This window comes from Eumetopias jubatus, unplaced genomic scaffold, assembly GCF_037043125.1.
Source record: "Eumetopias jubatus isolate StellerSeaLion01/CBP00866 unplaced genomic scaffold, mEumJub1_p1.0 scaffold_16, whole genome shotgun sequence".
NCBI classification, from domain to species: Eukaryota; Metazoa; Chordata; class Mammalia; order Carnivora; family Otariidae; genus Eumetopias; species Eumetopias jubatus.
This window is the reverse complement of record NW_028274822.1, coordinates 68371106-68385735: the sequence shown is the minus strand read 5'-3', so window position 1 is coordinate 68385735 and position 14630 is coordinate 68371106. Positions and strand designations below refer to the sequence as shown.

Sequence of the window (14630 nt, the reverse complement as noted above, 5' to 3'; positions counted from 1 at the left end):
GGTTGCTATGGTGATCGCGGCCACCGGCCCAGCCAGACCAGGCCGCGCGGCTTCTGGAGCTTTTGCCGCCTCCGCGGGTGAGTCCGCCGCCCCTCTGCCCCACCCGAGTCCGCTCCCGGTGCAGGCACGTTCCAGGAGGCCCTGGTTGGGAGGGCGCCGCTTGCGCGCCCACCCACCCCCCCCCCACACACAGCCCTAACCCGAACACCGCGGCCTGCAGCCCCGGGGCCTCCTCATTTCCTGAGCGCCCGCCCTGGGCCAGGCCCGTGTTGGTCTTGAAGGAGAGCCGGGGCAGATCCGGGAGGACGATAGGCCCGGTTAAGGACGTGGCCAAGGCCACCCTAGTGGGAAGAGGAGGAGGACAGGAGACGCAGGGCTGCTGAATAGGTGTGAAGGGCCAGGCGCTGGGCGCGGTGAGGGGGTACGGGGGAAATGCCTGTGGGCTGAAACCGAAGGCTCCTGACCCACCCAGAGCCTTCATCCCTTGGAGACCACCCCAGTTCTGCTTCCTCCCTCTGGGCTGTGATGATGCACAGCTTGGCGTTTGCGCCATGCCCCACTCACACCCCAGTGATAAGTTCAGAGAGGGGCCACTCCCGGTTAGACACCTGGCAGGAGGAGACCCAGGTCTTCCTGACTCCCAGGCAGGGCCAGGAAAGCCTGGTCCCCTCCACCCCCACCCCAGCCACACTGCCTGCAGATGGAAAGAGATGACCTCTGGCCAGTTTTCCTGACAGAGAAGGTGTGTGGATAAATGTTTAAAGCTACTGAGAGGTTAAACATAAACTTGAGGTTGAGTCCCCAAGGATTGCCACAGCTCCCTAACTCTCTTTCCCCTGGTTGGGTCCACAGGACACTCTGGAAGGATGAGGTCCTCGCTGACGCCTTTGGGGCCGCCTGTGAGCCGGGACCGCATCATCACCAGCTTCCCGAAGGTAGAGAGTCATTAGCCAGCCCTCTCCGCGTACCCTGCTCTCCCAACACCATGTCCACACCCACATTTCCTCACCTGCATCCACCACCGGAAACAAAGCAGGAGAATCGGGGAGGTCAGTCCCTCTCTAACAGACCCTGGGAACTTACTAGACTTCTTCAGAAACAGGGAGACTTGGCACTAACTTGCCCAAGGTGGACCAGCAAGTTAAGCGGGACAGCAGGAGACAATGTGGCATGGAGGTTAAAGGTACAGCTTTTGCAGGGTTTGCAAGGGTCCTGGGTGTGGATCCTGACTCTGTCATTAAAGTATGTGACTGTGGGCAAGTTACTCAGCCTCTCAGAGCTGCTAATACATAAGGCTAATTCCTCACATTGGGTGCCTGGCTGTTGGTAAACGGGGGTTCCCTTACCTGAGCCGTGGTCACTGCTGTTCTCGTTGTTATTATTACTATTATCAAAATAGCACTCTGGTTTCCTGACACCAAATCCAGGGTCCTCCCTCCTTACCATTCTGCCTTCGGTTCCTGCTGAAAACACGGCTCTCTTCCATGTGTATTAAAATCCAGTATTAGGGCGCCTGAGTGGCTCAGTTGGTTAAGCGACTGCCTTCGGCTCAGGTCATGATCCTGGAGTCCCGGGATCGAGTCCCGCATCGGACTCCCTGCTCAGTAGGGAGTCTGCTTCTCCCTCGGACCCTCCCCCCTCTCATGCTCTCTATCTCATTCTCTCTCTCAAATAAATAAATAAATAAAATCTTAAAAAAAAATCCAGTATTAATTGCATCAGGCGATGCAAATCAGTCCAACCCCTAGAGGGGCAGTGGGACGGTATTTCCCAGCATTGCGATGCCCCTGCCTTCTGATCCAGCCATTCAAGGCCAGGCATTGGAGCAGTTTGTAAAGCAGGTCAGACAAAACGTAAACGTCCTCCAGGGGGCGCTGCTTCAACAGCAAAATGCTCCTTCCCGACACAGGCAGGAGGAAGAATGAGGCTTCCCTCCAGGACTGGATATGCAGTAAGGTCCAACAAAGTCAATTAAGTAAAAATGCAAGGAATGGAGCAGTGTGTCTAGCGTACTTCCATGGGTGGAAAAAGGAGAGGGCAGAAAACAAATGTATATGTTTGTTTATACATGCCAAAAATATCTCTGAAAGGGCACAGAAGATCCTGTTCTCAGTGGTTGCCTCCATGTGACTTGGGACAGGCATGGAGGGAAAAATCCTCTCCATGGAGTGACCTCTCTGTCTGTTGAATTCTGTGCCCAGGCTGGTAAGGATGAAGGAGGTGACTGCAGACTTTGGGTAATTTGGGCCAGCAGTCATACCTTCTCACCTTTTCTGCTTCTACACATCCACAGAGAAGGCTGTGTGGTACCTGGGACCTGTGGACAATTCCCCCAGAATTTTGCATCTCAACAGAGGCCCAGACCACTGCTTCCCTAGAGAGCTTGAAGGTGGCCACCAGGGATGATGGACACTGATGTTTAGTGAGCCAAAAGGAAGGGAAGTGTGATCGGCACAAAACAGTTCAGGTCTCATGGGACAGAGGACTCCATTTCCAGAATAGATCAGCAAGGCTCAGAGAGGTAGGGAGTGCTGCCTGGCATCACCACAGCTGGGCGTGGCAGAGCCAGGACTTGACCCGGGTCTGACTCCAGGGCTCCAACCTTCCCCTACCCTGAGGGGCAGCCTGGGGCATCCATCATGTTTTCACTGAGGGCGAGATTCTCCCCGCTCCTGTCTGTGGCAGTTCATCTGGTATCCCGGGGTCACACACTTCAGTCCTGGGAAATTCGTGGTCAGGTGGGGCAAGCCCCTCCCGTTACTCTGTGCCTCAGTTTCCCTGTTTCTAAAATCAGCTCACACTTCCTGCCCAGTCTTCCTTACTACATTTCTTCAGTGCATCCAAAATGGTGGGATTCCTCTAGTGACCACCACCATGGCCAGGCTGACCCCCCATTTGAAGCTGACATGAAAGTTGACAGGAAAAAGCATCCAGCTTTCTCATGAGGTAGCTGACACTGTTCCACACGAATGTGGGCCGCAAGTCTAAGCTGTTCATCTACATCACCCCCATTTGATCCTCCAACGACCACATGAAGAGCTGCTGTTATGAGTGCTTTACAGATGAGGAAACGGGCTCACTGAGATGTTGTGACTTGCCCTTTTGTACAGCTCCTTCCACTGTCCCTGCTGCCTCCATCATGCCTGGAGCTGAGGGGGCAGATGGGCCAGGGCAGAGCCCATCTCAGTGCCTGGGAACTCAGAAGAAATGCTACGGCTACGTAGCATGCTACGGGGTGGAGTCCTTGTCACAGGGGAGCTGTGGGTTGAAGCAGCGCCCCGAGGGACAGAGCAGGTGGCCCAGGGGACTGCTGCCATATCACAGCAGGGCACACCAATAGCTTCCAACGGTGCCCTTCTCCCCACATCCTTACCACGCTCCGTCCTCAGCCTCCGCCAATCTGAGAGCAAAACATAGCCGTCACCTTCAGTTTCTTTAATGTCATCTTTCCCAATTATAAAATAAACATGTGTTCAACATGTATTGTGACATCTTAATAGCCGTGAACATTTGTTGAGCACTAAGTATATGCCAGGCTGGGTCTGCGCTGATGACTTTGCAAGCATTATTTTATTTTATGCCCCCAGGCTTTCGAGGTCTTATAGTTGGGGAAATTGAAGTTCAGAGACATTAGACAGCTGCCTGGGATCACACAGCAGCTAAAGGGTGACACAGGTCCTCCTACCCTGCGGTTATGTTCTTCAGCCATAGCCCAGATTTGCCTTCCAAGAACCGTGGAAGGCCCAAAGAGCCCTCCAGGACATTTTCCAAACACATAGATATTTTTAAAGCAAAAAAATGCCATCCAAGATCCATAGAAGGCATGGAAGGATCTTGGAGTGAAAAGGGCCCTTACAGCCCACCCGTCTTCTCACTCAGAGAGGTCCAGAGAGGACAGAGACTGGCCACACGCCCACAGCAAGGGCACAGCTGCCCCAGGCGAGACCCCACTCTCTGAGTTGCCACCTGGGCCCTTTGGCCCGGCCCCCACTGCTGCTCCTCAGGACTCATAAGAGCTTGGAGTCTCAGGGCCACTGAGGGGATAGAGGACGGCTGTGACAGAGGGGTCAGGGAAAGCTAACGAGGCTGGAGCTTCAAGGCTCAGGAGGGAGGGAATGCTGGGAGGCAAGCCACCACCTCGCCGCCCTGCTTGGTGATGAAGCTGCAGCTTCTCGGGATGAAATGCCCATCTGTCTGTCTGTCTTTTTTCCAGTGGTACACGCCTGAGGCCTGCCTGCAGCTCAAGGAGCACTTCCATGGGCAGGTCAGCACCACCTGCCAGCGCAGGAACATGGGGACTGTGGGGTGAGTGGGCACAGGATGTGCGGGGAGGCAGCGGGTGGGAATGAGTGCATGGATGAACGTATGAACGAACAAATGGAACACTTACACAGACCACACCCGTACAGCCCAGTGTGGGCCTGGAGCCGATGGCGATTTTTATCGGGCTTTGCTGCCATAGAGAACGGCTTTCCCTTTTCTCAGTAAGTCACGCTCATGACTTTTCAGCCCGGGGTCTCGGCGTATGTCTGCTTCCTCTGTCTGGAATGTCTTTCCTACCCTTCAGCTCACAGTATAGTGTCAGGGGAGTCCCGCACTACCCCCGCTCCCCAGCCTGGGCTGGCCAGGGGGCCCCTCCTGGGTCCCAAGCACTTATCTTACAGAATTACAAGTTTGCTTCTCTGGATTCCCCACTAGATGTAGCCTGTGAGGGCAAGGGCTGTGTCTGTCCTGTTCCCGCCTCGGCAGCACCTGGTACACCTAGCCCTGCCGGCACAGGGAGCTTGCCCCAGTTACCCCTTCTCTTTGTTTTTTTAAATTTTTATTTATTTATTTGACAGAGAGAGAGAGAGAGAGAGAGCACAAGCAGGGGGAGTGGCAGGCAGAGGGAGAAGCAGGCTTCCCGCTGAGCAAGGAGCCTGACACGGGGCTCCATCCCAGGACCCTGGGATCATGACCTGAGCCGAAGGCAGCCGCTTAAACTGACTGAGCCAGTTACTCCTTCTCTTAACACACAGGTACCAGGGCCTGCTTTGCCTCTCCTCCTGAGGAGCTCCCAGGTGTCACACAGGTGTGGTGAGCTTGTAGTGGAAGCCGCCGGCTCCAAGGTTCCCTAGGTTGTGCAGAGTGAGGCCAGGCTCAGGTCCGAATGCTCACGGGATGAGAGCAATGGCCACCAGTTAAGGAGGGCCAGTTCCGTACAAGGTGCTTTACGCAGACTACCTCTCTGACTCTTCACAATGGCTCTGGGAGGTGAGAAACTGAGGCCCCCATAATACCTCGGCAGTACCTTTACTCCTTCATCTGGGAAGCGGAGAGAGGCCACTCGGGAGCAGAGAAGACACAGCCTCTGGGCCCCCAGACATGGCCAGGGGAGCTGTACCAGGTCACCAGGTGACACGGGTGCCTTCTTGCTGTCTGCAGGCAGCGGAAGTACTGGTCAAATGTTTGCCCATTGAGCTCCTTTGGCATGAGCTGCAGAAACTTCCACCCACAGTGCCAGGCATGCTGCTGCAGGGAGTGCAGGACACACGCACAGGGTGCGGTGGGGGCTGCTCTCAGTGAGCAAGGTCCTCAGAGAACCCAAGACCTCACAGCCAGTTTACCTCAAGCCATAGCCCAGAGCTGAGTCCTGGCCTGAGTCCTGGCCACTGCTCACCCCTTGGGGCCTGTGTGGCCCTTGCAGACACCTCCAAGGCAGTTGGTGATGGTGGTGTCCCAGTCAGGGAGTACCTGCTTGCAAAAAGCAGGAGCCCGTGCAGCCCCAGGCGTGGGTAGGAGGGGGCAGGGGCTCTGCCCCCATGCCTGTATCCGCTGCACGTTGACACTGTGTCTGCACCCTCAGCTCACTCCAGGTTCCTTACTGCGTGTGCCCCCAGCTTGGACATAGCCCCACCTGGGACTCCTTCCTCTACTCCGTCAGCCCAAGACTCAGCCTCCACATTGTGCCCAAGAATTGTGCCCAATTCTAATTCTCACAACAGGGCTTGGGCCCAGTGGGGTCAAGAGCACATAGCCCCAGAGACAGCAGAGTCCCCAGAACAGATGCAGGCTCTCCTGCCCTCCCCTCTGAGTGCCAGGCATGGGGACAGACATCCCAGAGTGTCTCAGCAGGTGCCCCATCCCCTGTCAAGGATTGAGACGTGGCTCATGAGTGGGGAGCTCTGGGAAGGAAGGGCCTGTACGTGTGAAGATGCTCTGTGACTCTGCTTGCAAGCAACACAACCGTATCCCTCACAGGCTGCGACTCTCCAAGGTGGTTGTCGTTGGCGATCTCTACGTGGGCAAGACCAGCCTCATCCACAGGTGCGCCCGCTTGGCCACACCTCCCAGCATTGGTTGTCATGCCTTTCCTTGGGAGGCCCAGATAACACTGTCAGAGTTAAAACTGTGTGGCTGCTGGGAACCACACTTCGGAGGGGGTACAAGGCATTAGGAAGAGGCAGGTGGGGCGGAGGGGTGCAGCGTCCTGGGACCCTGACATTAGTGACACCATCCCCCAGGACCATGGACTCACACCTCACCGGCCCTGACCTGCAGCATTTTCCTCCTGGGCTGCAGCAGATTCTCTTCCCCACCACAGTTCTTGTCGGCAGCTCCGTCTGTCTACTATCTATCTCCGTGGACCATCATCTCCTTATATTCCCTGTGGGTGGACTTTTTGTTGCCTGCAGACTTTGACTGTTGTGAGCAAAACTTCCACACACAGCCTCTCTGATGACTTCCTTGACTCCCACAGGTTTTGCAAGAATGTCTTTGACCGTGACTACAAGGCCACCATCGGGGTGGACTTTGAAATCGAGCGCTTCGAGATCGCTGGGATTCCCTACAGCCTGCAGATGTAAGTCGCCATCGTGTCACACCATGTCCCGTGTGGCTCCTGGGTGGGCTTTGTGGAGGGAGACCCATGGGGAAAGCCTTGGTGAGCTCCTTCTGGACTGTGCCCTGTGGTGTTCTGTGAGGATCTATCTGGACAAACAGGAATGGTGTGACACTGGGCTTTTCCAGTTCCCTGAAGCCCTGTATACTCCGTCACTCCCCATGGGTGTCTCACGTTGGTCATCAGACCTGGGAAAGTCCTCACAGCCCAATGTGCCCACCCACCCTCGTGCTGCCCTGATACCCGCCCCTCACGTTCTGGCTCCGGGTCCCCGCCCCTAGCCTGCCTGGCCCTCGGTGATCCCACTCACCAGGCCAGCAGGGTGGCCTCTGGCAAGTCACTTCACACCTCTGAGCATCTGTTCTCATCTGGAAAGTGGAGCCCACAGTGGTCCCTGCATGCTGGGGCCTGGTGGAGGCCCCCTAGTCCACGTGCCTTCCTCCGGCTTGATGCACCCCCGTCCTCCTCACCCCTCTGCCCTCACTCCACTCCCCCTGCCTCTCTCCCTCTGTCTGCTCCCCTGCCAGACCCCATGTCTCTGCCTCTTGGTGGCCCACTGGCTTCAGCCCCTCCCCTGTAGTTTCCCTTAGAACAGCCCAGAGTCTCTCCCCCAGGCTCACACTTTCCCACTAGAGCTCTGGACCTTGCCGTCCCTCTCCTCTGGCACCTGGATGATTGTGCAGGTCTATCTGTGTCATCAGCCCTACCCTCTCCCGTGTGACTTCTCGCCCTTCCAGGCTCTCCTGTGTGCCCCCCTCCCTTTCCTAGGCTCTCTGCCCAGCTGCCCCTACCCCCCTCTTTCCTGCTGCCTCTGCCCTAGTCCCCTTCTCTTTTCTCTCTCCCTGGGGGTCACACCTGATCCGCTGGTTTCATTCCTCAATCCTCTAAGCCCTTCCTGGGCTTAGCCTGGGGATCCGTGGTCATCAGGATGGAGCTCACCCTTTCATGGACCTCAGCTCCTTACTCTGTCATGATAATGCCCACTTCTCTGAGGACGGCCCCAGTGCGGTCCTAGAGCCAGGTGGCACCATCGAATCTTGCCCGAGGGAGAGTACAGGGCCAGACCAGAGCAGAAGAGACTGTGAAAATGCAGGGCTGAGGCCTGAGGGGCTCTGGAGCCAGGAGAGCTGAGGAGCACAGAGCTGATGGGACGGCCTAGGTGGAGCCGGGCTGAGAGCGGGCCACCGGCCTTATCTAACTAGAACAGAGACGCTGTCCTGGCTTGCCTTCTCATTGTCCCTACAGTGAGGCCACTGCCAGCTACCCAACCGGCCCCACCTCCAAGCCACCCTCCCAGCTTCCCACCCAGTGTCATCTTCAGAAGCGAAAGACAATATGAATGAATTCATGACAGAATAGGGCCAAAAAGTTCTGCATCAATGCTGAATCACTTCAAAAAATTTCAGACCACTGAGATCTTATTCATGGCTTGTCTACTTTTCCATTTATGGAAGAAAGTTAAATTTTGATCTGTTAATTTTAAAAAAAGGATGGATTTTCAGACTCAGCTCTGCATATTGACCACCTGCCTGGTTCTAAACCAGAGCAAGTAGATCTCAGTATGTGTGTCCCCCCTGTCCTATACTGTGCCAATGGCAGACATCATTAATCGATTGTTGCATTCTTTTCCATAGAGCCAGGGCTCCACTTCTCCAGAGAGCCAGAGCTAACTGATCAGTGTCACCCAGGAGATATAAACCACGTCCCTGTTAGACACTCCCACCCCCCACTCAGGGACTGAGCCTCCCCTCTGCTGCTGTGCAGAACGTGGAGCCATGGCCCAGCCACACATGAGCAAGTAGCAGAACCATAGCCGGGAGGGCCAGTCCCATTCATGGGGCCTCATCTACAGGTGGACTTCCACATCTTCAGAGCAAGTACATCAGGGAGCATATTCGCCTTTTTTAATGGCACCGTCCAAAGGGGCGGAGCTACAACTCCATTCATCCAGGCCGTGGAACTAGGGCATGCCCTTCCCCCACAGGCATGGTGAATCCACCCAGGGAATTCCCCCATGGGGCACCTTAGGAAGGAAATCACGAGGAATTGCGGGGCGGGGACCACTAGCCAGTAGTTGGCACAGGCCCTAGGGCCTGCCTGCCCACAGCCCCACCAACCTGCTGGCTCACACCACTGCAATTGCTTAATCTGCCACCTCTCTTTTTCCCTTTCTGTCTCTGCCACCACACAGCTGGGACACAGCAGGGCAGGAGAAGTTCAAGTGCATTGCATCTGCCTACTACCGGGGTGCTCAGGGTGAGCATCCGGGTGATAACAATGGTGGGGCCCTCAGCCATGTACAGCAGGAGGCTTCCACTGGGCTCATAACAGGAAGTCCAGGTCCTCTGCACAGGTACCAAATCTGCTCTCCAAGAACCACTGAGAAAATCCCCAGCCAGTTCTCGGGGATGAGGAGACTGCCTTCCAGCCAGCCAGGCCTGGGGTTGGCCTCAGCAGTCATACCCTTCAGGGACCCTGTGCTGGCGGGTGCTCCCTGGGGGTCTCAACCACAGTTTCAGCTCAGAAGGATGCTCAGGGGGAGGTGCATGTCCAGAGACCCCAGGAAAAAAGAGCAGAGTCGACTCCTGAAGGAGGTGCGAGGAGGCGAGGCTGGAGGGGAGGAGCGGAGGGGCCGCAGGAGGACTGCACTGCCAGTGGGGGGCAGTGGGGGTGGCCCAGGCACTGGGCAGGACTCCCAGGCAGCAGGTAGCAGCACAGGCCCCCCCACTCCAACCCCAGCTTCCCAGGGGTTTCAGTGGGAGACTGGAGAACAGTTCACAGTATCCGAAACCAGGCTCGTTATGAGGCCCAGTTATGTCTACTCGATACTGGTAAAGAGAAATCATAACATTGCCATTTGAGATTTGAAAAAAGGCTAAACCAGGAAATAAGCGTGAGCACCTTGGCCTTGGGCTGGAGTTCCAGCTCTGGCCCGTCTTCTCAGGGGGATGACACCCTGGGAACTGCAGCCCGGCCCGCCTGGCACAACCCTGGGAACTGCAGCCCGGCCCGCCACCATCACCATCCTCAGTATCCTCCTTTGTTCATTCCCCTCTGCCTCAGGGGGCCTCCTATAGCCTTAAGCCAAGCTGCAGGGGAACGGTCTGCCTGGCCCTGCTCACATCCCCCCAGGCCCAGTAGAGAGCCGGCCTTTCTAGAATGTCCTCCACATGGGACTCCCCTCAGGACTCCAGCGGGGTCCTGGACACCCTGGACACCACAGAACCTGGGCAGGGCCGGTGATGAGAACCACCCTGCTCCTCAGAAATTGTTTCCCTAAAGCTGATTGTTGCTAATTGTCCTCCTAGCCATCGCTGCCATTGGTCAAAAGTCCTGTGTCAGGCCCTGGACCAAAGCTTGTAAAACTAGCTGTTCTTGCTTAAACCTCACAGCACCCCTGAGAGCCTGAGGTACCGTTCTTACCATTTCACAGATGGGGAAACTGAGGTACTCAGCAGTTAAGGCCCTCACCTGAGTTCCCTTGGCTGTAAGTGGCAGAGGGGAGATTTGAACACAGAAGCCCATGAGCTCATCCTGCCTCCCTGGATGCCCTCTGGGGCTGGGCCTCTGGGTATGGGTTGGAGAGGGTGGTGGGTGGGTAGGTCCCAAGAGACAGCCATGGGGTGCCTCCTTCCCAGCCTCCATAGTGGGGACCAGGGCTGATTGCCTGGGGGCCACCCCGGCAGTTCTGTGGGAGCCAGGTTCCTCTCTGGCTTGCTCTTGGGGAGCAGGGAGCTGCCTGAGGGGAGCCCCTCCTTGTACACCATGTCTGTGTCACGTGTTGCTGACCGGCTCTTGGCTTCTCCCTGTGTGTCCAGTGATCATCACAGCCTTTGACCTCACTGACGTGCAGACTCTGGGGCACACCAGGCAAGTCTGGGACTCTGCGGCCCCTGTGGTCCCCTTGGGTTCGGGATCGCCCATGAGCTGGCCGCCCGCCCCCCGCCCCGTGGGAGGTGCAAGGGACCAGACTTGCTTGTCAGAATTGACTGCCCACAGGCCACTTACTGTCCAATTGCCATATTATCCCTTAAGATTTGCACCCATCTCCTGAGGGCAGGATCAGCTCAGCGTACACAGCCAGCCCGGTCATAGAGGGGCCGGCACTCAGGAGGGCCTGCGTTTGCTCTAAAGCTCTGCTGTCACCATCTCAAAAGCTTTAATCATTGCTGGATGAGGGACCTCACATTTTCACTTTGCCCTGGGTCCTACAAATTACATATATCCAGTCCTGTCTGAAGGGATAGCCCTTGCTCTCTGGGGCAGAGACCTGATCAAGAGAGCTGGTAACGTGACCAGTTCTGGGAGGTCATCTGCTTCTGCTGGGAATCATCCAGTTAATGGACGAAAGTCCTCTTCACCTCTCTTTGGTTTAGGGCATTCATATCCCGCTTCCCCCAAGCCCTGTGAGGGCGGTTGGGATGATCGTTCAAGTTGATGAAAGGGCAGGACTCCCCCAAGGTGACACAGGGTGAGGGCAAACCAGGGCAGGGTCCTCACCTCCCCTGACCAGTGCTTTTGTGTCCCCACCCACCTGCAGTCCACCCGGGGCCCAGCTGGGGTCTGGGTGCCCTCCCTGCAACTCGAGGCTCAGTGCTCCCAGCCCTGGGGCGGACCCGGGTCTGCACCCCCATCCCCTGGTCTTCCTCAGACCTCTCTAGGTGGATGAATGCCATCTCTCAGCCTGTCTCCGCTCTGTGCGTTCCAGGCAGTGGCTGGAGGATGCATTAAGGGAGAATGAACCGGGCTCCTGCTTCGTGTTCCTCGTGGGAACCAAGAAGGACCTTCTGGTGAGCACACCAGAGCTAGAGGCTTGGGATGGCCCTCGGGAAAATGCAGCTGCTTTCAGCCGGAGCTTGGGGAATGGAGGGTGGTGCTGACTTGCCCAGATGGGAATTGGAAGACCCAGAGCTGAAAGTTGGGGGTACCTGTGCTTCGTCTTGTCGGAGAGGGATCACTGGGATCTCACCCCTGAGGAAGGTGTACCCCCGTCCATGCACTGAGGCCGCCCATCCCAGGGTGAGGTGGGGAGGGAGGAGGCACAGGGGGGAGCGCCCCCCCACAGGAGGGCTGCTTCTCCCAGTCAGGGGCTGCATGTGAGCAGGCAGAAGTGGAAGCTGTGCGTCTGGCCAACGAGATGCAGGCCGAGTACTGGTCGGTGTCCGCTAAGACAGGTGAGTGGGTGCGGGGCTGTTGCCCCAGCGGGTGTGGAGAGTTTCCTTCGGTGGCGCTATGGCATGCTTGAGTCACAGCCGGCTGTGCTGGTGACTGTGCAGGGCCTTCCACTGCCTGAGAGGGGTCTCCTCATCTCTGGAGGGAGAGCGGGGGCCGTCCCCCGTGGACAACAGGAATAGTGACCCCTGGCCCTGGCCCGTGTTCTCTAATGCATCCCCCTCCCTCCTTGAGGCAGATCCATTTTATCCCTGCGAGGTCACTTCCAGGGTCACAGGGAGGAAGCGGCCGGGCTGGGGTTGGAATACAGCCCTCACCTATAACCACTATACCATCCTGCACCCCCTCCGTTCTAAGGTAGCTGGGTAAGAGGCACCTCCTGGCTGGCACATAGAAGGGCCCAGTAACTGGGGGCTCCCATCCCTTCCCTGGGTGTCATTGTGGAAGATACTGCAACATTGCTCGTGACCCCCTGACCCTCATCCACATCCCACCAGTCTGTCCTCCAGCCACACGGGGCCCCCCACCGCCACACTGAGCCACCAGCCCCTGAGCTGCCCTCACCCACAGGCCACTCCTTACTCCAGCCCTGGCAAGATGCCTAACACCTCAGCCTCAGTGTCCCCATCTGGGAAATGGGGTGACCCTGTCCATCTCATTTCATTTTTACTGTGAAAAGGTGTTTTAAATTACAAAAGCCATATGTATTCAGTGAGGGAAAACTAGAAAATGCAGAGAAGCAGAAGACACACTTAAAACACACAGGTTGTTGGTGGGAGGGGGGTGTGAAATGAAGTAACATGCAGTACCTGGCTCATAGAAGGCCCCAGTGGCTCTGGGGACTCTGGAATTATGCCTTGTGGTCCTTGCCCCAGGTAAGGGGCCACAGGCGACATCTGGCCAAGGACTGGGGGAGGCAAGGATGGGAGTATTAAGGGTAGGCACCACAGCCTCCAGCCCAACACAGATAAAAGTGTGGCAGTGCCCATACCCAGTTCCCTCTGCTTCCTGACAGCATCCCCCGTGCCCTATAGGGACCCCCACCCCCTTAGAGTAACAGAAGATTCACGGACAACTCCCTATGGGCCAAGCAGGATTGCCCTGTGCAGTTGTATGGGTTGTTAGCTGCACAAGGGCAGTGCACATGTCGGGGGCTGGAACCTAGCCCTGTGCCCAGATGGGTGGCCCTCTCCCCCTGAGGGAGGAGGCACAAAGGCTCTATGTAGGAGTTGACAGCAGCTGCCCACTGGACAGGTGCTCAAAAGTGACAGGAAAGCAGACACCCTTCTGATCTCCACTCATCCCGGTGCCAAGCCCACAGGAGATGCTCAGTGGTGATTAATTGGAAGAGTAGATGCTGGGAAACCAAGGCTCGGAGATTTGAGGGAGCTTCCAGGGCAGGGTGCCCTGGAGCCCCCGGAGGTGGGAAGCCAGGCCAGCCAGCCCCATCCCTTGCCCTCTGCTGCCCCAGACAGTCCCACAGGTGGGCCACCCTGGCTCCCACACCCGCCGGCTCCCAAATTCGTCTGCGCATAAGGGCCGAGGCTACGGGGTCAGGGCTGTCTCTTGGGCCCCCAGGGGAGAACGTGAAGGCGTTCTTCAGCCGCGTGGCCGCCCTGGCATTCGAGCAGTCGGTTCTACAGGACTTGGAGAGGAGGAGCGGCGCCCCGCTCCAGGTCGGCGATGGAGACCTCATCCGTGCGTACAGACCGCAGGGCTGGGGCTGGGGAGCAGGCTCGCAGTGTAAAACCAACGTCCACCAGCCTCCCGTCCCAAGAGGCTACTCCCTTAACTTGTCCTCCTGTGCTGTCCTCTCTGGGGTACGCTTTTTGTCACTACTCTGATGTCAGGCCCTCAGCCTCCCTGACCCTGCTTGCCAGCTCAGACTCGCTCTCTGGCTCTCTTTGCCCACCCGGCAGCTTCCTCATGAGCCAGGCTGGGCATCCCTGGCTGCGTGCATGTGTCTTGGCTTTGGCTCTCCCAGTCTGCGTCTTTCCCCACGCTGTTCCACCATCTGGAATACATCCTAGGCCTCTCAGCCTGTGCCAGGTCACCAAGGCCCTGATAGAGAGGCCTGGAAGGTCAAGCTCAGCTCTGACCAGCCCAGTCACCAGAAGGTGCCAGTGGCAGGGGAGGGAGGCTGCCCCGTGTCAGCTGCAGGTGCTTAGTTGATGCCATGTGACTTCTCCCATCCTTACAGGAATGGAGGGAAGTCCACCCGAGACCCAGGAGAGCACGACATCCTCCAGCCTGGGTTGCTGTTAGCTGGGGCCTGCACCAGAAGCATGGGCAGTGCCTTCCGTGACCGTGGAGGGGTGACATGAAGCCATCCATGTCTGCCCACCCACCATGCTGAGCCCCAGAGCTCAGCCACTTCTCTTTAGTGGGTTGGGAGCCAGGAAAGGCCTGCACTGGCTGCCCAGGAGCCCCCCACTGCCCTGCTGGTGGGTGCACTGCGGTGATCATCTGGGAGGCCAATGCCACCTACAGAGTCACCAGACATTCCCCCCTGGTCTTGAGAGGCCTCAGAGCTGCAGACACGAGACACTGGTGCCCCACACCGCCTCTCTCGCCCTCG

The 14630-nt window shown here is 57.3% G+C and overlaps 1 protein-coding gene across 1 annotated transcript; it reads left to right on the top strand.

Moving 5' to 3' along the window:
• On the top strand, positions 1-14340 carry RAB36 (RAB36, member RAS oncogene family). Its single transcript, XM_028094177.2, has 11 exons — positions 1-77; positions 853-935; positions 4214-4305; positions 6241-6306; positions 6740-6841; positions 9072-9136; positions 10699-10754; positions 11593-11670; positions 11964-12054; positions 13631-13750; positions 14253-14340. Exons 1-11 carry the CDS (start codon positions 8-10, stop codon positions 14315-14317), a joined length of 888 nt encoding a protein of 295 aa, XP_027949978.1. The 5' UTR covers positions 1-7; the 3' UTR covers positions 14318-14340.
• The last annotated feature ends 290 nt before the right edge of the window (positions 14341-14630 follow it).